At 31.0% G+C, this 22,578-nt stretch overlaps 2 protein-coding genes and 1 long non-coding RNA gene across 3 annotated transcripts; 2 read left to right on the top strand and 1 right to left on the bottom strand.

The window, feature by feature from the left end:
* Positions 1–1,160: 1,160 nt before the first annotated feature.
* LOC128183236 (uncharacterized) lies at positions 1,161–10,260 on the top strand. The gene is made up of 7 exons (XR_008243561.1): positions 1,161–1,229; positions 6,167–6,179; positions 6,377–6,441; positions 7,001–7,511; positions 7,727–7,810; positions 8,339–8,424; positions 8,990–10,260. It is a non-coding gene; the product is annotated as an uncharacterized LOC128183236 (long non-coding RNA).
* A 1,391-nt stretch (positions 10,261–11,651) lies between these two features.
* Positions 11,652–13,940, top strand: LOC128183235 (uncharacterized). Its single transcript, XM_052852183.1, has 4 exons — positions 11,652–11,731; positions 11,875–11,939; positions 12,956–13,036; positions 13,630–13,940. Exons 1-4 carry the CDS (start codon positions 11,652–11,654, stop codon positions 13,938–13,940), a joined length of 537 nt encoding a protein of 178 aa, XP_052708143.1.
* Positions 13,941–16,990: 3,050 nt separating this feature from the next.
* Positions 16,991–20,654, bottom strand: LOC128183234 (uncharacterized). The gene is made up of 8 exons (XM_052852182.1): positions 20,426–20,654; positions 20,181–20,284; positions 19,902–20,083; positions 18,701–18,968; positions 18,318–18,457; positions 17,837–18,040; positions 17,464–17,677; positions 16,991–17,161 (listed from the first exon to the last, which is right to left on the bottom strand). The coding sequence occupies exons 1-8, from the start codon at positions 20,597–20,599 to the stop codon at positions 17,137–17,139; spliced, it is 1,311 nt and encodes a 436-aa protein (XP_052708142.1). The 5' UTR covers positions 20,600–20,654; the 3' UTR covers positions 16,991–17,136.
* Positions 20,655–22,578: the final 1,924 nt, after the last annotated feature.

The following is a 22,578-nucleotide window of genomic DNA, read 5'->3' as shown; positions in this document are numbered from 1 at the left end:
AATCTGCTCTGCCATCTTCCATAATATTTTTACAATATATTGATTTTTTTACCTTTTTAGATTGATTTGCATTCAATATCTTAAACAAACAAGTTTACTTTTATAGGAAAAAACCCCCAACAAAAACATGTACATATCAGGCATCATAGTCTTTAAGTAACTCTAAAATATCTCTAACTGTATTTTGTCATTTACTGTTCAGAATGTATATTTGAAATAAGTTTCAATGGTATTTATGAAATTAATCGGTGTCTTTTTTATTTCGCACATCTATATTGGTTTATAAGTAAGAAGAAAGTAAGAAGCAAAATCCTTTTAATAGTTTTTTTTTTTTTACGTCTGATCAAAAATTCCTAAATCATTATAATGGGCTATAAAACTCTGATGAAAGGCTTTGATAACAGTTTGCGTAAATTGGCCCCAGACCAACTGTCTTTGTGTTTATGTTGTTTCAAAAAATGATTCATTTATCCATGAAATAGATTTGTGAAATTATAAATACCTCGTTTCAAAAAAAAAATATTTAACAGGAACTAATCCTAAGGCTTGTTTTCACATATATGCGTTTCTCTTTTATGGCATAAAGGAAACAACATAACTTTGTTTTAACTCGCATTGAACATCTGAGCGACCATCTCAAAAATGCATGCGTCAGTAGTGTCGGTGAACATATTTTGTTTTTCGGTGTTTTTTGTTATTTCAAATTCAAAGTTCTGTTCAAGGTAAGACATCGTAAATGTTTATCATTTTGACAGTGAACTATCAAATGTAATCTCATAAAAAAATGATGATTTAAGTTCATTTTAAAAGATGTTCATGAATTGCAATGTTATTTAGTATATAAGGAATAAGGAATCATTCTTTGAGTAATATGAGGTGATAATTTCGGTCGGGGTGTGATCAAATCCAATAAAGCCCGAAGGGCTTTATGATAGATTTTATCACACCCCTACCGAAATTATCATCTCATAATATTCAAAGAATGATTCCTTATTACTTATATTTATATAATTTTAAGCCATCGTACGATTATATATTTAAATATAAAATAAGCTCGATTTGGCGTCATTTGTATTATGAGTTATATAGTACAAAATCGATACGTAGTGTTATCACAGGCAAAGACACTGGAAAATGTAAATATATACATATATATTTCAGACCTGGAGGTGTCGTAGATTGTTGCGAAGGATATGTGTGGAACAAAATAGAGAATAGATGCATACTAGGTTAGTACAGTATAATTTTAATTCAAATATTCAAATTTATCACTCCTTGTTACCAATTTCTGCAAACATGCTATATTTATGCATTAAATTCTTATGTTTGTATATCGTTGGTCCTATAACACACCAGGCTGTGCAAACAAATTAAATATCCTGCGTTTACAAACAGTTGTTCATTTTTATGAGAAATACCGCTGAATTCATGTCGCATGCTTTTATGTACGAAGTATGGAAAAAATACAGCTAAAAATCTTGATATTTGACTCTCATGTTTTCCAAAACACATGTAAGCAGTATATTTTTTGTATCCTTGATTTAAAAATTTTGATTTAAACTAAGTTTTCAATGTGTGTATCAATTTTCTTGAATTGAGTGAACATCACAGTTTTGCACTTTAAGTCGACATCGTTTCTATTTGTTTACACTAACATAACGATTGCACTTTAAATCAAAGTACTGAAGAACTAGCGGGAGTTGATTTTGTCGATGTTTATTTATTTTAAAATCAATGATGTGTTATTTTGCATGACAAGTACATGTATACGTAGTTTCTAATTTGAATTACGCATATTTTTATGATATGAATTTTTGAACTTTTTCAACTAGAATGTCGAGAAACCTCCATATTAATCATGTTAAATAATATTTAAAGATAAAATTAATTCAATCAAACTATGTATCAGTGGTAGAACTATTTCTCGAAAATTGTATGGATCCAAGCAATATTGAACTCTAGTCTCGTTCAACCAAACGCTCGGCTGACACCGTAAATCTCCGACAAGGGTTTACGGAGACAGCCGAGCGTCGAGTTGAACGAGACTATATTGAACTCTGGCGTAGGAATACATACGACTACAAACATATTTAAATTGTTCGTACCATTTAAAATCTGACTATTTTTAATGTATTTGTAAATAAGTTTCCTTGAGAAACAATGCTTTAGCATACATTACATAGAATTCATCAATTATTTTCAAGAACTAACTTAAAGTCTTGTCAGGAGCAATGATTTGTGCTGAGGTCCAAACACTGTTTCACTTTCGGTTTGTCCGAGTGATTGCATAGGAGAGTTGATAAAAAATCAACTCCCAAAAATGTGTTTTTTAAATCCAAAATTTTTTTGAAGATTTAATTCAAATATACATTTGATCTTGAAAAGCAAGTGATTATCTGGGAGTTTATAGGTGAAAGTATACAACTTTTTGGAAAAATTTGTTAATATGTGTGAAAATAAAAATTTAAGGTAAAAATATAAGGTAAAACTGTATAAGTTCTTAAAACAAATCTGCTTTCATAATGCAGTAGCAATTCTATAACTTTGAAAAAAAAGCTTCTAAAATATCTGAATTTTAAAAAATAAAGCGATAAACTGAAATGAATAACACTTAACAAAGAACGTGTAATAGCCATTAAATATAAATGTGTTTATTTTATGGTCAATGGTGTTTTACTCAGTGCAGTGATTATTTTTGCTCTTAAACATTTATAACATAAAGAGTCTGGGTTTTTTCCTTAGAGATTGTGAAAGAAAACCTGAACATGTTTCGATCTGTCTGTCTGTCAGTCGGTCAGTTAATTTGTTTTATCGATCAGCGCATTTTTTCCAAAACCATGGAAAAGGATTTCAGGAAACGTTATAGGTTATATTACAAAATCCAATTCCTTTCGATCTTTGAATGTTTGCCCTTTTGAATATAAGAGTTTGTCCATTAATCTTAAATGTAATAGTATATACTAGTGGTGTGTCAACACAACTCCTCTTAAAATACTGTACACAATTTTGTGAAACTTTGTAGGTAAGAAGGATGCAACACAGTTGGACATCTACAATTAGTGACTTGAATTGTTAATTAAAAAACGAGTTTATTGCATTTTTCTTCTTGCGTTTTGTTACAAGTCTGGCTTAATAAGCGAGCACAATGTCATCTCAAGAAATTTTGCTGTTTGAAAATACCAATTTATAAGTGTAACAGATAAAATGACTGAATAGATAATCTCAATGTATGTTTGTGCATTTATATAACTATTCACGACACAAATTGTCCCAACAATATGTTTAGATCATCAACATTTTTATGACTGCCGGACTCGGACATAAACACTCGGACATACATTCTTTACTGGGCGTATTCATACATATACACGGTTACTTTCCCCTATCTTTTCTCCTCATATAACGTGAAGAAACGATAAAGGACTGAGAGCTACTGGACATGATTCTAATTTAATGGACTTATGTAACTCAATTTCAATGGACGAGGTAACGTATGCGATAGGTTTTTATAAGTTAAGATTTGAATCCGGTTGTTAATAAATGTTAAATGAATGGGTTTTCTTCCTTTTATGAACATTGTACATGCACGTGCCTGTCATAATATACCAAATGTTATTTTTATTTCAAAAGACAAGGGAAATACGAAAAAGGAAGTATATGGCAAGAAAGCGTGATTGCATTAATATTGTGAATTTTGACCATTGCAATGTATACGACCGTGCTATAGTGAATTTGAACCGGAAACTTTCTTTAAGTATGATGTTTAGAAAAATAGATTGATTTATAATATCTGAAAACGTTTCACTTCTTGCTTACAAGGAAAGAATAAAATTTAATTATTTGTTTCCGAGTTATCACATGTTATGTTAATTGACCTTGTCTTGTTCATGACGTTATAGGTATACTTTGGTTAATGGCTACTTTAGTTTTGTCAGTTTAAATATCAAATAAATTAAAACATGATTATAAATATGTGATGTTGTTCAAGTTGAAGATTCCACCATTATTATACCATGTCAAAGGTAATGATCATGAACAATAAAGAGATAAGCCACACTGAAATGATCAATTCAATTTAATTCAATACGATATATTTAAGGTCCATAAAGGAATACCGATCTTTTTGTCAAAAACCAAAAAAATATTTAAACCCTGAAAACATACATGTGTATAGAAAAAGGCCTGAATTTCTTGGTGATAAGCAATTGTACTATATTCGACTGGGTTTTGGAGAAACCTGTCCCAAACGTTAATTGATATCTTTCAACATTCGTTAGCTTGCTAGTACAGTGGTAGCAACGTTATTGTTGACAAACAACACGCACGATTCTGATACACGAACGATCACGCACGATACACGAACGATCACTCACGATACACGGACGATCACTAACTTACTGAATCTTCACGATACACTAACAAAAACGATTGAACACGCAATCGAACGATTCTACACCATTAAACACGCAAAATCAAAATTAATTTTTAAGATTCGAATTAAGAAAACGTATTACTTTAATTTGTATTGCTTTATGTTTGTGTGTTATTGAAAAGCGGCATGTACTTTAGTCATGCACTGTTTTGTATTTTACGAGTTAACACTTTTACACATCCATACACAAATATAAAGGATTCACACACAAATTATTCTGTTGTCTCTATAACGAATACTAACTTCTATCATAAGTTAAAGAAAATAACGTGTAATAGAAATGAAGATAATGCATAAACTACACAATTTTTTACGAACGAGTTGACTGTTTATGTAAATAATTCTCTTACGTACGATTTAATTATGCGGGATACAGGTAAATTTGTTACCTTGTTCCATAGAATTTCTATTTTTCACATCCAATATTTACATAATTTACAGTACATAATTGATTTATTTCTATTTATTCTAAATTTTAAAGCGTCTTAATAAATTTTATTTCAAACAAATGTGTATACAATCTATTAGATAATAATGCGTATCGTATTCTCATTTGAAAGAAAAACGTTGGGAGTAATCGTTTAGTTTAAAACGGGGAATGGGTAAGCCTGGCCGCTTTCATTCAACGTGTCGCTTTTGCTAATATGATTGAAATTATTTGTCAAGACACATTTGATGCTTGATATAGGCTGATTATAAAATTAAGCAAAACTAACTCGACCGAACAAAGGATTGAATGAGGTATGGAAATACAAAAATGTATTTAACGACGAAAGAGAGAATGAATGTTAACAACTGTCAATGTTCTTATATAAAAAAAAAGTTTGATTAAATTCACATTGTTTTACAAAAACCACTTGTCTTTGTTTTGAGAATAAATCCTGGCATTCCGTAAAAAAAGTTACAAAACGAAAAAACCGCACGATCACGCACGAACACGCACGATAACAAACGCAAGCCAATTTTCCTGATACACGCACGATCCCGCACGTTACACGAACGATCACCCACGTTACACGAACTATTTAACACGATTGGCTTGTCAACAATAACGTTGTTACCACTGTACTTGTATCTCGAAAAAAGAAGAATCAAGACGCAATAATCTTGAAAAAAGATGAATGATCTTTCTTCTTGTCGAGTCTGAGCCATATTTTTTGTCATTTAAATACAATATGTACAAACTGAATTTCAAAGACTTGTTTTGTACATAAATGCAAAATACTATATTCCAATGTATTCAAAATCAGTTCTAAAAAGATTTATTATATTTATAAATATGTAACTTTTTGTCATGTGCAAGATGTTTAATAATTGCTTAGGATAGTTCGATTTTATTTATAATGAATTATTTGTGAGAGATCTTAGAAACATTTTATTACTAATGTAAATAACGAAAATTAAAAAAGAAAATTACCCCCCCCCCCCCCAAAAAAAAACGGGGTTTCTTTACAGTGACTTTATGGATTCCATTCTTTTATATCACGCTTTAATAATTGATAAATAAAAAAAAAATGAAGTGAATGCAAGCATTTACATATAAAATATCATGGAGATTAAAACATATGAAACACTCATCTGAAACGTTACAATTGGATGGAAAAGGAAGTAATCCGTATATATTTCTGGGGTGTGCTTAATAAAAATCTGCAGTTATACGAGTATGAATCAGTTTACTATGGTAATAAAAATTAAGCTTTTTTTTATCATTGTATTTTGTTTATACTTATTCAGATATCTGCCCAAGGTAAGGGACTTGATTTTATTTATCTTTTCATTTTAATAATTAAGTTTAAGAGCTCGCAACAATATACCAAAACAATACTTATTTTTTAAAATGCATCAAATATGCATTAGTATATACACTGTAATAAAATGTCTCTGAATGGCATATACAATGTAATAATAAATGAATAGTTAGTGTCTTTTTTAACTATATCACAGTGCTAACTTTTCACTCGAGTGTTGTCCGGGATATGTATGGAACACCACAGAAAATAGATGCATAGGTTCGTATTCTTAGATGGATCATTCATTTTTGGTAGTAAGAATTGCAAGTATGTTATATTTAAGAGTTTGTTAAGTAGAGGATATATTTATATTTATATACCTGAACATTCCTCATTTGCCATATATCTGTTTACAGATGAAATATGTAATCGTCATAATAACGATCAGACATCGCGCATGACATGCTAATGCATGTAAATAATGATAACCGAGTGGTGCATCATTCGTAATTCGATAAAATACACTTTCCTTAAATGACAACAAATATTAGGATATATATTCCCTTTACTAATTATTTCTGTCTTTATTCTAATTCTTTTATGTTATATCAATGTTTCTATAAATCATTACAATATTAAGATCAAAAGAAGTTCAAATATCAACTATCGCTCAACATTTCAAAATCTAAAATCCTAAGAATTAAAAAAGAACTTGTAAATTAATATAATAGCTCGAAATTTCAAGCGTTAAAATCCTAAAAATTAAAAAAAAATAATTGTAAATTAATATGATAGATGATACATGTTTATTACCTTTACCCTTACTGCAAAATAACAGAATGTAATGCTGGTAGAATTGGACCTCATTGTGACAAAGTTTGTCCGTACCCAGGGTTTGGAATAAGATGTCTCTCAAAATGTAATTGCAGTTTGGATCAATGCAATACCGCTGACGGGTGCCTTGGTATACTGATCTTGGATATTTTTTTTATATAGCTTTAGGATATGTCGTTTTTCTTATAATAAGTATCAAGAAGTTCAAATATCAACTATCGCTCAAAATTTCAAAATCTAAAATCCTAAAAATTAAAAAAGAGGTTGTAAATTAATATAATAGCTCGAAATTTTAAGCGTTAAAATCCTAAAAATTAAAAAAAATAATTGTAAATTAATATGATAGATGATACATGTTTATTACCTTTACCCTTACTGCAAAATTACAGAATGTAATGCTGGTAGAATTGGACCTCATTGTGACAAAGTTTGTCCGTACCCAGGGTTTGGAATAAGATGTCTCTCAAAATGTAATTGCAGTTTGGATCAATGCGATCCCGCTGACGGGTGCCTTGGTATACTGATCTTGGATATATTTTTTTTATATAGCTTTAGGATATGTCGTTTTTCTTATAATAAGTATATATATATATATATATATATATATATATATATATATATATATATATATATATATATATATATATATATATATATATATATATATATATATATATATATATATATATATAAAGAATATATTTATTCTTTATTTATTTGATTATTGTAGAGTGGACCAGTGGGCCAACAACACAATCACTAATATTTCAGATAGAAAGGTTTACTACTTCATCGCAAAGAAAAAGACCGAAACGTGATTTTTTTTGTTTTACTTTCAATACTCAATAAAAGAATTGTACAATCACATAGGTACTTTAAAGCAGCAGCTACGTTTCATGTCTAAAAGATTACCATATCTAAATTACCACAGAAAACTGATAGCATGCTTAGAACATGATATTTTGATAGGATCTTGCCTTGAAATTGTTAAGCTTTTTTCTAAGACCACTGGAACTTTTGTGTTGTCTGTTGTCATAACATATTTTTACATCAGTTATTTGCAGCTGATATTTAAAAAAAAAAATACAAGGCATATATATATCACAATCATTATATGGGGAAGCAGATTAATGTGTACATTTCTGCACACTCTATTTTATTCTTCATACTAGACGTTTTATGTACGTTTAATTTTTTTTTAAATTGGGAAATTTATTCCTTATACCTGCCATGTGACAGAAAGATAGATCTAGATAAGATAATCTAGAAAAGATTTTAGATGGTATTATAGTCTTATCTTTAAATCACACAAACTACTAGACTAAGCTTTTGGTCGTTGCAGCTCCATTAGTCATCATATATGCAGGATTGGTATTATATTATACGATTTCCTAAGTCCAGCAACTTCAAGTCAGGATTAAGGCAAATGTAAGTGTAATTTTAGATTGTAATTTTTACGCAAATCCACGTATATCTTTTTGACTTTTTTAAAAACAAATTGTAATATATTGTTTTAATTAATAAAAAACTACTTTCCAGCATATCTTTAACAATTGTATATTATGAACTGTGATTACATTGCATTGGTTTGGAAGAAAATAATAAAATGTTTATTAGCACTGCATACAAATGTTTTGATATTTAACAAATGTTCTCTGTTTATACCAAAATCTTCAGAAAACACTTTGAATAAGCTTACTTCACCAATAAATCTTCAGTTTTAATATTTTGCAATAATGAATGATTCAAATCATCTTTATGAACGAGATTATAATTTTATACAATAAATACAATTTTATAATGTGAGAAACTTTTGTTTCGATGAAGTCTTTGGTAATAATTATATACATGTAGTAATATACCTATATCACTCTATCATTTTTAATGTGACAATTCACTAGTACCGATTTTTTAAAAATCAATATCCAGGGCTCTTTTTGTTTTGTTTACTTATATTATGTTACATATATATTGACTCATTGACTGTTTTCAGGGGTTTGATAGAAGGAAAATTTTGTGTGGAAAAAGTCTACTGAAAGGAAGAGATTTGACCTGTTTGAAAAGGACATCTGGCATGTGTATATGTTGTTACATTTCGAAAAGTTTGCAGCCATATAGAATAACTGTCTTATTTTTACTAAATTATGTTTTGAATTTTTTTCAATCACGTTTAGATTTCAAACGTTTTAAAAAAAATATCCATATGTAACGATTTAATAATATTTGTCAAAAGCCTTAAAGAAAAAAAATATATATGTATATATAATTTGTGAGGTTTGCATAGTTTGATCAATGAAAAACGATGTTAGGGTTATGAGTGCTTTTATTATGTTATTATCCATATAAAAGTATTATTTGACCCTGTCAAAACATTTATCAAGAGTAAATATTCGACATAGAATTATAGAACTTTGATGTTCATTTTCTCATTCAATCATGATATCGGAATTGAAGGTATAATAAATCAATTAATAGAGAACTAAGTAAATTGTAGGTCTAAATAAGTCTCAATAAGAATATAAATATATCAAATGAATGTATAAATGTAGTAAAGAAATTGCAGTTATTTAGGAAACATTCAATGAAATCAAAAGACATATTCAAACATTGACCAGCCTATATATAAAGCAATTACTTGTGATGACTCTTCTGAAAATAAGGCCCATTAGTGAATTCATACATAAAGACTAAACCAGCAAGTCATTTAGATACATGCCGTCCGAAAATTTATTTTAAAGAAATAAAGATAGTATACTTATATGTACAAACATTATAATACTAATAAAACTATATATTTTTAATCATAAAATATAAGACTGCTACATGTACATAGTTTTCAAGCCTATCAATGCGTTTCCTTCCTCAAAGGGGAGTTGAACAAGTTGCCTGTCTAATATTATATCAGTTATTTTTATAAATTAATATAGATACAAAACACAAATGGTGTAAAGTCGTGACAGGCTTAATTCGAATCACTTTTAGTTTTAATTAATTATTTTTTTAGCGGGATAAGTGCAATGCATTTCAATCATTACTGCTTAATGATTTTAGTGAATACATGGTTTAGTGTTCTTCACTTTCATTTTGATCCAATGATAATATATTTGATAGTTGTTTTACATGTATTGACCAGTTAGATTTTATTTAATCTGAATTTGAAATTAATGAATTTGTAAAATCATCAGAAAGGTACCATTCAACTTTCTTTGATATATTTCTTTGATTCATAGTTTCTTTGTTCAGGATTATCGAATAAACTTGTGTAACAAAGCAATAGTTTCTTGTCCTTTAAATTGATGACAAAGAGTTTTTGAAATATCTAACACAATTCTTTGGCGACTCTCTATTTTATTATTTAATTTCTTGTAATGTAAAACATTATTTTCGTTTTTTTGTTTTTTTTTGTTCAGTATGTTTTTGTAATATGAGTTTTGTCCTCATGATATCTGGTGACAGTAACATCATATAAGCTAGCATTCAAGCGATTAAGAAAGTGCGAAGCCAAACTTTTTTTGGTGAAAAATAAATGTAAAAGGAAAATCTTTTTAACAAAACGCAAAATAAAAGTGAATGAAAAAAAACTAAAATATCATGATCATTTCTTTTAGGCATTTTTTTTATTGCTATTACGACTTAGGACACACATTGTTTATTAATACATTAATTTAATATCATTCTAATAGCAGCAAAAAACTTCGTAAAGTGCAGATGAATTCTTATTTTTGTAGTAAGGGTTATTGTGGAGTTTAAACAATAAAACGCATTCATTGGTGTTTCGGGTTTGAAGTTAACTTATAAGCATGTCAGGAAAAATACACAACCCACTGACGCGTTTCGTTTATTTTTATTTAAAAACGCTTTATGTAGCTACTTTTACTGCCCGTATGAAACACCAAAGAAAGTATTATAGTGTTAAAATCTTAATTTTTTATGAGTCATCTTATTTAAATAATTATCCATAAAAAGTTAATGAAAAAAGTAAATCATCAACATTGTCAACCTGAACCACAAGAGGAACAGTCAATTGTCCATACATGTAAATATTACAAAGATAACTACAACTACTCGGATGTCTGGGGTTTGCCCGGGCAACTATAAATAAAGCCTTGAGGTTTGATCAATAAAGAAAGTCATGCCGTGCACGAAAAGTCAACACTAAAGCTAGAAAAGGACACCAATTTACGATGTGAACATTATTTATAATAACTTCTTGAATTAAAATTTGATATATAAGTAGCAAATGTAAAAAATGCATTTTAACACAGTTAAAATTTGTATGAATGTGTGGGCATCGTTTTAATCGATTACACATATTTGGCGTGCAAGTTTAGAATTGTAAAATTACAATACATTTTTATAAAATGTAGAGGAAAAATACTCCGTGGGTGTAAAAATAATTATATGTATCCTAATCATTGATTGTTGGTATTGAATAACTTTCATATTGCTTAACCATTAACACACCCCCCCCCCCCCAAAAAAAAAATATGAAAATTTCCTATATAAGAGGAACTAAATAACCCGCACAGTCAATTGTGTTACAGTTATTTGTGATCAAAGGAATTACAGTTATTTGTAATCACGGGAAAAATGTAGATGATATGTGAGGAGCGCCTAGTGAGTGCGTTGATGTGATCAAAACTTCCGTTTGAAAAATGAATACCTGGATAATTTTAATGAAAATTTTCTGTTTATCCACGTATGTCGTTATTTTAGCTGCAAAACTCTGCACACTGTAAGTAGTCACTTGTTAGACTGTCAATCTTAGATTGTTATCATAATCAGTTTTAAAAATAAGTTCATTAAAGAAACTACATGAACTGTAATGTTGCAAAAAAGTTATATGATATTGTTGTATATGCCTGGAAAATATTTCAGACCCGGAGGAGTCTTGATGTGCTGCCCAGGCTTTGTTTGGAACAGAATAGAAAATAGATGCCTAAGTATGATTTTTAATCAATAAAAATAACTGTATGCTTTACTCTTTTAAAAAGAAATCATATATTGTTTTTTAAAAGGTACATGTAAGCCTTTACGGTGTTAATTCTAAACATCCTATGAAAGGGATAGTCATATATGTATAGTTAGTAAGTCCTTATAGTGCTTTGTACTATATGATTTGAAACATTCTTTCCACACGAATAAAATTAAGCAATTCTATTCAGGGAATTGAATGTATAGTGAAAGGTCCTGAAAAGTGACTATATGACGAAGCCATGTCATTCAGTCAACATTCAGTTACATGCCATATTTAGTTTGATTTTAGTCGACTAAATAGTCCAGAATTTTATTCATTGACAGATAAGAGAATAGCTGCTTTTGTGGCAGCAAACCGGGTTTCTTTTGTGTGAACAGTATCTAAAATCCATTTGTCAACCCTGAATTTATAAAAATAGAGAAATGGGGAACTTCAACATTTTGCCAAATAATTACTTCAAGTTCATATCTGGTATTTTTTCATAAATGATCAAAAATGAAAATCAAATAATATTCACATCTCTGATCTTTGTACAATTGATCTTTGAAACAACAACCTATTTACAAAAATGAAGAACGAATTTTACGTACAATAGGGGTACCATATTTGCAATTTATGCAAAAAATAACTACTAATGACTAAATACAACAACTTGCATTTTTGAAATTTATTATCAAAGTTCAAAATCCAAATAATAACACCAACTTCCTATCTGGTAAGCCTGTTGGCAGCCGTCCGCCAGTTATTTTCACCATTTCAATAACCAAATTTTTTCTTTGGAAAACCAAGTTAAGAATTATGTTTTACGTTGATGTAACGGAATGTGAGGTATTACATGATAATAACACGACATAATTTTTTTCAAAGGAATTATAGATTTTATGTATTACATTTGAAAGGTAATGTTTACTCACTTACACCAAAATTGTTTTTATTTGGCGGCTATTGCATTCAACTTTCACGCTTTTGTAATTTTCGTAGAATGGAAAGGTAATGCTTTAATGCCTTCGGGTGATTCTCCAACCCTAAGGGAACAATCGACTTTTCCAAAGAGTATAAATGGTAAGACTTTGTGCTTCAATGTTTTAAGATATAGACATATATGTGTAAACCCTTTTAAATTCCATAGGAATGTGTAGTGCTCTACATGTTTGTATAAGGAGATGTACAAGTCATTTTCGTATAATTAGCACCCTACAGTTTAACAAGAAGTTAGATTTTAACGAGAATGTTGTTTCGGTTTTTTTTCATTTCATGTAATTTTTTTCATGTAGCCGTAACATAGAAATATAATGAATGTAAATGTCATATGAATGGAAGTACATTGGCTTTAAAGGCATATTCTATATTTAGCTATAATTATCAAACTAATAATTATATCATTATATATAATTGCATACTTTTTGAAAACTAGGAAGTGTTTTGTGGAAGTTTCCCTAATTACCAAGATGACGTCATGACTCGGACTAAAATCATATAATTAACAAACTGCCTTTAAATTTATCTTTTGCATTAATGTGCTTAACCTATACTATCAAACTCTGCTATTTCGTGAATTATTTACTTTTGTTTTTAATTCTCTAATACTCAACTAGTTTTCTTGATCAGTTGCATACTTTGCACCAATCATGAACAATAGTAACTAACTTTTTCAGGCATTCTGACGACAGTGTCTTTAGATTTACCTGACGATTTCACGGTCACCAGTAGTTATTTTTCGTACAAATGGATTTCTGTCACAATAGTACTACTCTGTTTTATCATTGTGATCATCAGTGGCACAGTTATTTTTAAACAGCTTAGACGCAGTCAAGAAACAGTGAGTACAGACGATGCAAATTATACACCCATGCAACAAGATGATATAGCTCATGATTACAATTTAATCGACGAAAATCTTCATCCCAATATCGAAAGTAGAAGAAACGGATCAAATCAAGTGGACAAGTTCCCATCTTATACCTAAGAAGACAGTTATAGTACTGTTTTGAACGAAAATGACGTTGAATGTTGTATAACTGTTCATCTGCTTAATGTTGCAAATGTATTTCTTTATTCTTGGACCTAGTTGTTACAAGTTTTTTTTCAGAAAGTGAAAGACTTTATATTAAATACATTAGCAAAATAATTGCATGTTATATTGATATCAACATGCTGGGTAATCATATTATTAAAACATGTTATATTAACTTATTTCTGATTTGATATTTGCTTTTTACTTCCATAAAAAAACATGCGTTTAACTGCAAATGTTATGAGAATTTAAGACAAACAACATGGCGTTATGGGATGGTGCAAAATGTACTAAGGTCCGCCTATTGTATATAGATTGAAAGGACAGGCTCACAGCCGAGAACTAATTTCATTGTTAAATTATTTGCAATTGCTCTATAAAAGCAACAATAATAGTATTTAAGCATTAACGCTAACACACATTTATTGAAGTGGAATTATTTTATTTTCCATCATTGGCTGAATATTTGACACCTAATGTTGTTTAGCGATTTCCGCTTATTATTCCCAAGATGTTTTGCATCGGGTCTTGTTATTAGTCACATCATAAAACGTCACCTCAGTTTTTCCAAAAATAAAATTCAGAACCTTGCCTGCAGCGAAAAGCTGTCGATAGGTTGGAGCGAAAACGGGTTTTCACACCAGCAGTGCCCCCCCCCCTCCGTGTTACTCCGTTTGACACAATACAGCTTAAGACATTGATTAAGTAATTAGAATTGCCATCTATTAAATAATATAATAAATGACAAAGTTCAAAATAAAACACAAGATGCCACAATGTAAACTACCAAAAACACAATACTGTTAATCAAAGGAAAAATTCTGTATATATAAAAGATAGATAAATAACACTGTATTGTTAGTAAAATAAACAGAGAATATAAGACAATAAAACATGGCAATTTCTATATGCAAAAAAGTATGATAGATGGGGTATCTTTCGCCACATATTAAAGCTGCAGAATTCTGCAGTTTTGATATCCCCAATCCACCAAGCCAGAGCATGGGATTCATTAACTCGCTGAAATATTATGAATATAAAGCACACGTCACATCTGTATCAAACATTTGGAGCATTGTTGACCAATAGGGTCTGTAAGTCTCGTTTGGTTTCACTTTCGTTTTACAACTTCCGGGTACATCAGCGTTCGTAGTAACACAATGGTATACTGCTTCGCGATAGGGTGCACTCATCGCACCGGCTCTAAACAGACTTTCCAAGATGGAAACAAGGAGTTGGGCCCTACTGTTTTTTCATACAGCAAGATTGTAGGTCATTTCCCAGAGATACTAACAACAAAAAGGTAGTTAAAAATCAAGTTTGTTAAAACCATCTCAATACAGTTTATGAAATGAATTAAATTGGTTTATCATTTTGTACGTTGAGACATATCTAAATTTTAAGATATTTGACACAACCAAAATAGTTTAAATTATATATATGTACTTGTAACATACTTTCAGGAAACGGTTAAGCAGTTCTTTAAACCCCCCTGAAACAACTACATGTACTCCCCTTGATCCAGTTCTAGATCACAGCTATTGTGACACAAGTGCTGACTGCCAAGCACACTCCAAGGATCAGTCTAAAGAAGGTAGTCAACATAAGTGTTTATCTTGTGACATTGTTTACATCATCTGTTACCAATTGAAATTGTTTTATAACATTATGGCTCAGTGTTTGTGGATTTCCTTTAACTACAAATATCTTCCTTAAAATAATGAGATTAAGTTTTTATACAATATACTGAATGCATTGAAATCCCACAAAAACACAAAAAAGTAATTAATACATAAAAACTGTTCTACATGAATTAATGACTTCACAGAACTTAGCCTTTAATACAATTTATCTTTAATACAATGAAATTTATTTAACATGTTCACATTCGATAATGAAACAACCGACAACACATGATTACAATTATATGTAGAAATTAAAATTACAGTATCAGTCTTGGAGAAGCAGATTGCTAAGCTACAAGAAGAAGTTACACGATTAAAGCTACAGAAGCCAAAAATGTCGATTAGCGACATAATAGATGATACTGAAAAGGTGAGTTACATAAATGTGGATATAGACTTTACAACATGTTCAATTAGTGGGCTGATAATGAAACATGTTATTATGCTTAATTAACACAATATCTCCTTGTACATAAATATTTGAACCTGAAGGGATACCAATACATTTAATCTTTGTTTTATATTAAATATAAAGATTTACAAATAAAGAAAGATAAAAACTCATATTTAGTGTTTTGTTTTTTGTCACATTTGTGGTGGAAATGACTGAACTAGTTTAATAACAATAGGTTTATCTTCTATATTGATCACAGTTTCCTACTAAGTACCAATTTATGTATTAACACACTGGTCAAATGGAATGGTCAAGAAGTGTCTGGAATGTTTTTCTGCTTTGACATATGTAACAGGAAATGAAAGCGAACACACCGAACATTTTCCTATGTGCTTTAATTCATTTGTAGATGTTGCTCTACACCTCCTTCCAAGCTGATGTTTTCAATGTCATTGTCGGTATGCTCAGTAGAATGGCGCCGTTTAATTATTATGCTGGTTGGGCCGTGACCTGCTTTTCTATTGAGGACCAGCTCCTGATAACACTTATGAAGCTGAGGCTGAATCACCGTGACATGGATTTGGCAGTGAGGTTTGGGACAAGCCGTGCTACTGTTTCAAACATTATAAACACATATTTGTCAGTACTTCATGAAATTTCTTTGACGGTGTTCTCAAAGAAGTAGGAATGCCTAGTCAGCTTAAATGTAAGGGGTCTTTGCCGAAGTCTTTTGAGGAGTTTGCTTCTGCCCGCATTGCTATGGATGCAACAGAGGTAATCCAGGACGTTCCCTCAGACATGAATTGCCAGTCGCTTTCATACAGCAGCTATAAGAAAAGACACACTGTGAAGGCTGTTACATGCGTGGCTCCAAATGGTGCTCTAGTGTTTTCCTCCGAGTTGTATCCAGGCTCAACATCTGACTCTGCTATTGTGGACCACTGTGGTGTGTTGAACCAGCTTCATGCAGGTGATTTGATATTAGCAGACAAAGGTTTTAATATCTTTGACAAGCTGCCGTCTGGTGTCTCCTTGAACATACCCCCATTCTTATCAAACAAGGCACATTTCACGAAGGAGGAGGCAAAGCTGTGCTACAAAATTGGAAAAGCAAGGATCCATGTAGAGAGGGCTAATGAGCGAATTAAAAACTATGACATACTAAATCACATTCCAGCTCAGTATAGACACTTGTCAACAAAATTTTTTCAGCTGTGTTGTTGTCTTATTAACCTTCAAGCACTTTTACTTAAAGAAATTGCAGATAAATATGAAATTTAAACTAATACATGTTAATAAAATCAACAGAAATTTTATTATTTACAGCAACTTTTACTTTGGAAAATGGATAAACAGAGAATGGAACTAAATAGTACCGGTAATTAATCTGACTCACTTTAGGGATTCTAGAAACTTTGTAAAGTAAAAGTCCAGCATGGTTGCAATGTTGCTGATCCAAGTCTTGTCCTTAAGGATTCTCATGATCTGAAGGTCCTTGGTGGTCCATACCACAAGATCACAGCACTCAGTTCCGGTGAGGAAAAGTTGACCCTGTATTTGGTGCCAGTAGTCATGTGTCATCTTTAAGGACAATCCTCCGACATCTTTTACTGAAAAATAATACCTAAGGGTTACACATCGGAGTTTCCACATGATATATTTCTTAATTTTAAAAAGTTATTAATTTTATTTCACATGCAAATAATGGCCTTTACAAGTTAATGCAAAAATATAAATTTGTTTGTCATATCTCTCTGAATTTACCATACCTAAGTAAAAGTCCTTAATAGATGAACAAGCCTCGGCAATTGTCAAGTCTTTTGCTGTGAAAGGACATTTCACCTCAATGATGGCTGGAAGTGTCGGGGGTTGATCCTTCTGCTGATGATGAACAATGGGAGATTTTAAAAAATCTCCCTGCACAAAACCATCAGGAGATGCTCCTAAGACACCAGATTCATGGAGCCATATACCTAATAATAGTAATAATATGTTTATAGATATACAGAAAACTTGATATAATAGCAATGATTTTTCTACACTTTCATATCGAACTATAAAAAGTAATAAGTATATAAATAACCAAAAGAAAGATCTATTTCTATATCACAAAAGTTATTTTCCAGTGTCATTAAGTGTTTAAAATAAGAAAGTTAACACATCAATGTAAATTTGATATACATGAACCTACATGTATTTGAATGTAGTACAAAAAATGCAAATAATACTGCCAAAAATAGCACCACTTGCCTGTTGGCAACACTGTTACTCCACCTGCTTTACAGTATTCACTCACACCAACTCTCTCATGTGTAATGCCCCATTGTATCGGCGCTCTTCTCTCTAAATTGTAGGTACTCAAAATTCTCTTCTTCAAAGACTCTGTCAATCTACAGAAATATTAAATTTATATAGTTTTATATGTAAAGATTGGATGTAATACTTTAATAGCACTGCATATTAAAAATTCCTGAAAAATTAAGTAAATGTCATTAAAAATTACAGAAAATTACTTTTTAGCCAGGTAAAAAGTCTTTGAATTTTTTCAGGTTTTTTTTTTAACAAGAAAGATGAAATTTTATATCTTAGTTAACACTTGAAATAATTTATTCAATATTTGGATATGGAAATACCTATTGCGTTTTGCAGCTCCAATAATCTGCCCAAAGTTGGATGCTGTAAACCTAAGTTTTCTAATGGCAGCCCACAAAGCATTTTCCCTCTGTCCAGAAGAGATAAACGCAGCTTCCAGTATCATTTCTGGAGAAAGAATGAGGTTCTTCCGCAGCCATGTGTTTGGGTCTTCACTTGAGATGTACTCTGTACTCATGAGCAAGTCCTCAATCAGAGGCACTGGACTAGTCTGTGCTTTCGGTTCTTCAGAGAGAATCCAATGTAAAGCTGTAATCAATAATAAATACATAATATATAGGGTCTCTCATGATTTGCGATGGTATATGATTTTCATCTAAAAAGTTGTGTGTTCTCTATCCCCGAGCCTTGGTGTGGGGATAGAAAACACACAAGTTGGATAAAAATCATATATTGAAGATAACAAATAACCAATTCATTTTCAAACATATTTTTATCAAATCATGAAAAATAATAAAACAGCACAAAATGCTTTACAATTACAACACCACACTTTTTAACTAAATTATATTTGTACTTTTTCATTCTACATCCATCAACAGCCTAAAACTAGGTAATGTTTAATTATGTTGTAATGTTGAATAACAATACACAGTGTAATATCAAAATTCTATTACATGAGTGATAATGACATCCACCGCATATTGAATTAACATGTGATCAATAACAAGAATGTTTGTTAACAACACTAATATTAATTATAAAATTTCTTAAGTAAATACTCTTGAACATGTAACAAGAAATGTTCAAATATAAACAACAACAATAATGCTCGGATCTAAGGGGGGGGGGGGTCTGGATCACCCCTGAAAATTAAAGCATTAGTTAAATTCATGAAATAGGCCTTGTACCACCCACCCCCCATCCTCCCACAGAAGACACAATTATGCGTCAGACACCAACCCCCTTAAAATATTTCTGGATCCTTGCATGACAACAAGATCAACATCTTGAATTTTGAAATTTAGAACATCAACAAAGAATCAGAGTTCAATCTCCAACAATATAATGCATATTGCAAACAACGCAGAACTGTTAAAAATAAACTCCACAGAAGAGCAACCTGTGAAGCGTCCTAATTGTCCCAGCTGGTTATATAAAAATGCACTGTCATCATCTGTTACTTTCCTTGTGAGTGCTCTAAACATGTTTATTCACTTTATATTATTAAAAAAAACCTACTGTCTACAGTAAAGAAATTTTCATCGAAATATAATGATGGGATGTCACTTTGAGAGACATACCTGTACGCCTGCTGTTTAGGAGGATAAAGATCAGACATTGTTACAGTTGATTTGGGGGGTGCTGACTTGGGGTGTTTCAGCCAAGAGCATTTGACATCCGTTTTACTTGCACGTTTGTACCTAGAATAAAACAATATACATGTTCGAGTTCATGTTTGTTGATTAATGTAGACAATAAGTATTATAATTTCTCAAACGACAAGTTTTTTTTCTTTACCCAAACAACAATGCTGCAGCCATATGGTGGCATCTAAACTGTCCCATAGGGCACTGACATGTGAAATCTTTCACAATGCCGTTGTCTTCAGCGTCAAAAAATATCTACAATAGTTACATCAAACAATGATACAAGCACTTGATAAAAATTTATTCCACAATCTTACCTCCAAGGGAAATAAACAAAATTCATATAAACAATCTTCACATCACATCCGAGAGGCATGTGTATACAACAATATGTACCTGTACTTTGTACGATGTATCTTTCATTGATGCCTGTACACACGCTGTTATGACACGTAATTCGTCCATAACAAACCGAAGCACTCGTCCGCTTTCTACCGCTGCCTCGCTTTTTCTAGTTAACTTCGTGTGTCCCTCCACAAACTTCGCCCAGTATACAATCGATAACGCCATTGTGAAGCGATGTACCCGGAAGTCGATTTTCACGCAATATCTCGGCAGTCACGTGACGAGACTTACAGACCCTATTAGGCTTTAATGGTCCTTACAACATTAAAATACAAATTGCTTATGATCAGTACGTCAATTTAGGCAAATTATTTCTGATCAGCTCAGACGATGCTCAATCATTGACAGTTAGTTATGAAACTGTCATGGTGTATCAACAGTCTAAGGCAATAACAGTAACTTCTATTCAAATGTAAGTAGATGTGTTTTTAATCTTTGTAAAGATTAAGAAACTGCCAACCAATTTTCCGCCGCCATTTTGAAGTTTATGTGCACTGTTCGCTTGGTGGCATCAGGGTCAACTAATTTTAAATAAGTTGATATAAGTGTTTTTAGCATCGAAGTACAGGATCGAATTAAGATTAACTGCCTCATCGTTGGGCAACATCCCCGCTCACCAAAAAAGGACCTTTTTATGGATAACTGATAAGGTGGTTATTTATTTAGTTATGACACTGTCTTGAAGTATCAACAGTCTAAGGCAATAAAAGTATCTTCTATTCAAATGTAAGTATATGCCTTTTTAATCTTCGCAAATAATAAAGAAACTACCTACCAAGAATTTGCCGCCGCCGTTTTGAAGTATATGTGCACTGTTCGCTTGGCGGAATCCATGTCAAACAATTTTAAGTGAGTTCATAAAGTATTTTTAACATCAAAGTACCCCAATTTGAAAAACAAATGAAACTTCCATCCGCTTCCCGGTTTTCAATACGTCACATGGAGGGGGTATCGAAAACCAGGGAGCGGATGTTGATCTAGTTTTAACTAAAATCCAAAGTACATGATTAAACAATAAGATAATTATAACGTGCTAATCAAATCGATTTATGTATTAAGTAATCTTGATCTCCAGGCTTTTTTATTTTCTAATTGATCTTAAAACAGATTCGTCTTAATCAGTGTAGTTATAATAAAAAAAGAGACTTTACACTGTTAAGTTAAGGTATGAACAAGTAACTTGTTAAAAAAACTAAGACATTTATAACAAGGATTTCAAAAGAACACACCACATATATATTTTATTTTATTGATACTTGTTTGGTCTGTACCATAAAAATATATGACATTGAGCTTAGCATTAGGGGGGGGGGGGTGTTTTGAACAATCAAAATAAAAATCACTGAAACAAATATTTAGAAAAGCAGGGTAAAAAACGAAAAAATGTTCGCAAAACATCATCTTCAACTGTACGTTCTATACAAGTTTGGCTTTATTTTCACATGCATGAATTAATCGATTCACCATTATATGATTGGCATTAACGTGCGTTGTTCGTCTTTTTTACCTTTGAGGGTAGTAAAAATATGTTACAATAATTCAAATTTTCTTTTTCACTCTTCATCAAACAAAAAAAATAAGTTGTTTTAGAAAATAGAATCTTCTCCAATACTTTGTCATGATATAATTTGGCATTCACCAATGTCCTGGTTTGTCAAACTTTGTGTGAGCTTTTAACTTTGCGAATTTTCAATCAGATTGAACTTGATAGAAAACATACAGGGAAGGAAGTAAATCGGTGACGTTTGTTAAAACGAGCTCAACATTATTTGTTTTAGAAATTATCAGTCATGATGATGAAAATAATACTGGTCTTATCATTATATGTTGTTATTCTAGATTCAAAACTATGTAAAAGGTAAGATTATAAGATTGTTTACACTCAATATATATTTTTGATATTTTGTTTGATATGCTAGACAAAATTAACAGAATCGAAATTCTCATGTTTCGAAAAATCTCTAATCATGGTGAACCGAGTTTTTCCCTGTTTATGGCAATATTTATATAAACAATCATAATAATTTTAAATATGTTATACAGTTCAAATGGAGTCCTTATTTGCTGTCAAGGTTATTTGTGGAACAAAACAGAAAACAGATGTACTAGTATTCGTAGGTATTTATTTAACTTACTGTATTTTT

Source organism: Crassostrea angulata, chromosome 5 (assembly GCF_025612915.1).
Source record: "Crassostrea angulata isolate pt1a10 chromosome 5, ASM2561291v2, whole genome shotgun sequence".
Taxonomy (NCBI): domain Eukaryota; kingdom Metazoa; phylum Mollusca; class Bivalvia; order Ostreida; family Ostreidae; genus Magallana; species Magallana angulata.
The sequence above is the reverse complement of the archived record's forward strand: the minus strand, read 5'-3'. Positions and strand labels throughout refer to the sequence as shown.

Coding starts and splice junctions, on each gene's coding strand:
- LOC128183235 (XM_052852183.1), top strand. CDS start 11,652: ATGAATACCTGGATAATTTTAATGAAAATTTTCTGTTTATCCACGTAT. Junction 11,732..11,874: donor GCTGCAAAACTCTGCACACT/GTAAGTAGTCAC, acceptor AAAATATTTCAG/ACCCGGAGGAGTCTTGATGT. Junction 13,037..13,629: donor TTTTCCAAAGAGTATAAATG/GTAAGACTTTGT, acceptor TAACTTTTTCAG/GCATTCTGACGACAGTGTCT.
- LOC128183234 (XM_052852182.1), bottom strand. CDS start 20,599: ATGGCGTTATCGATTGTATACTGGGCGAAGTTTGTGGAGGGACACACG. Junction 17,678..17,836: donor TATTAAGGACTTTTACTTAG/GTATGGTAAATT, acceptor ATTATTTTTCAG/TAAAAGATGTCGGAGGATTG. Junction 17,162..17,463: donor AAGTTTCTAGAATCCCTAAA/GTGAGTCAGATT, acceptor CCAATTTTGTAG/CACAGCTTTGCCTCCTCCTT.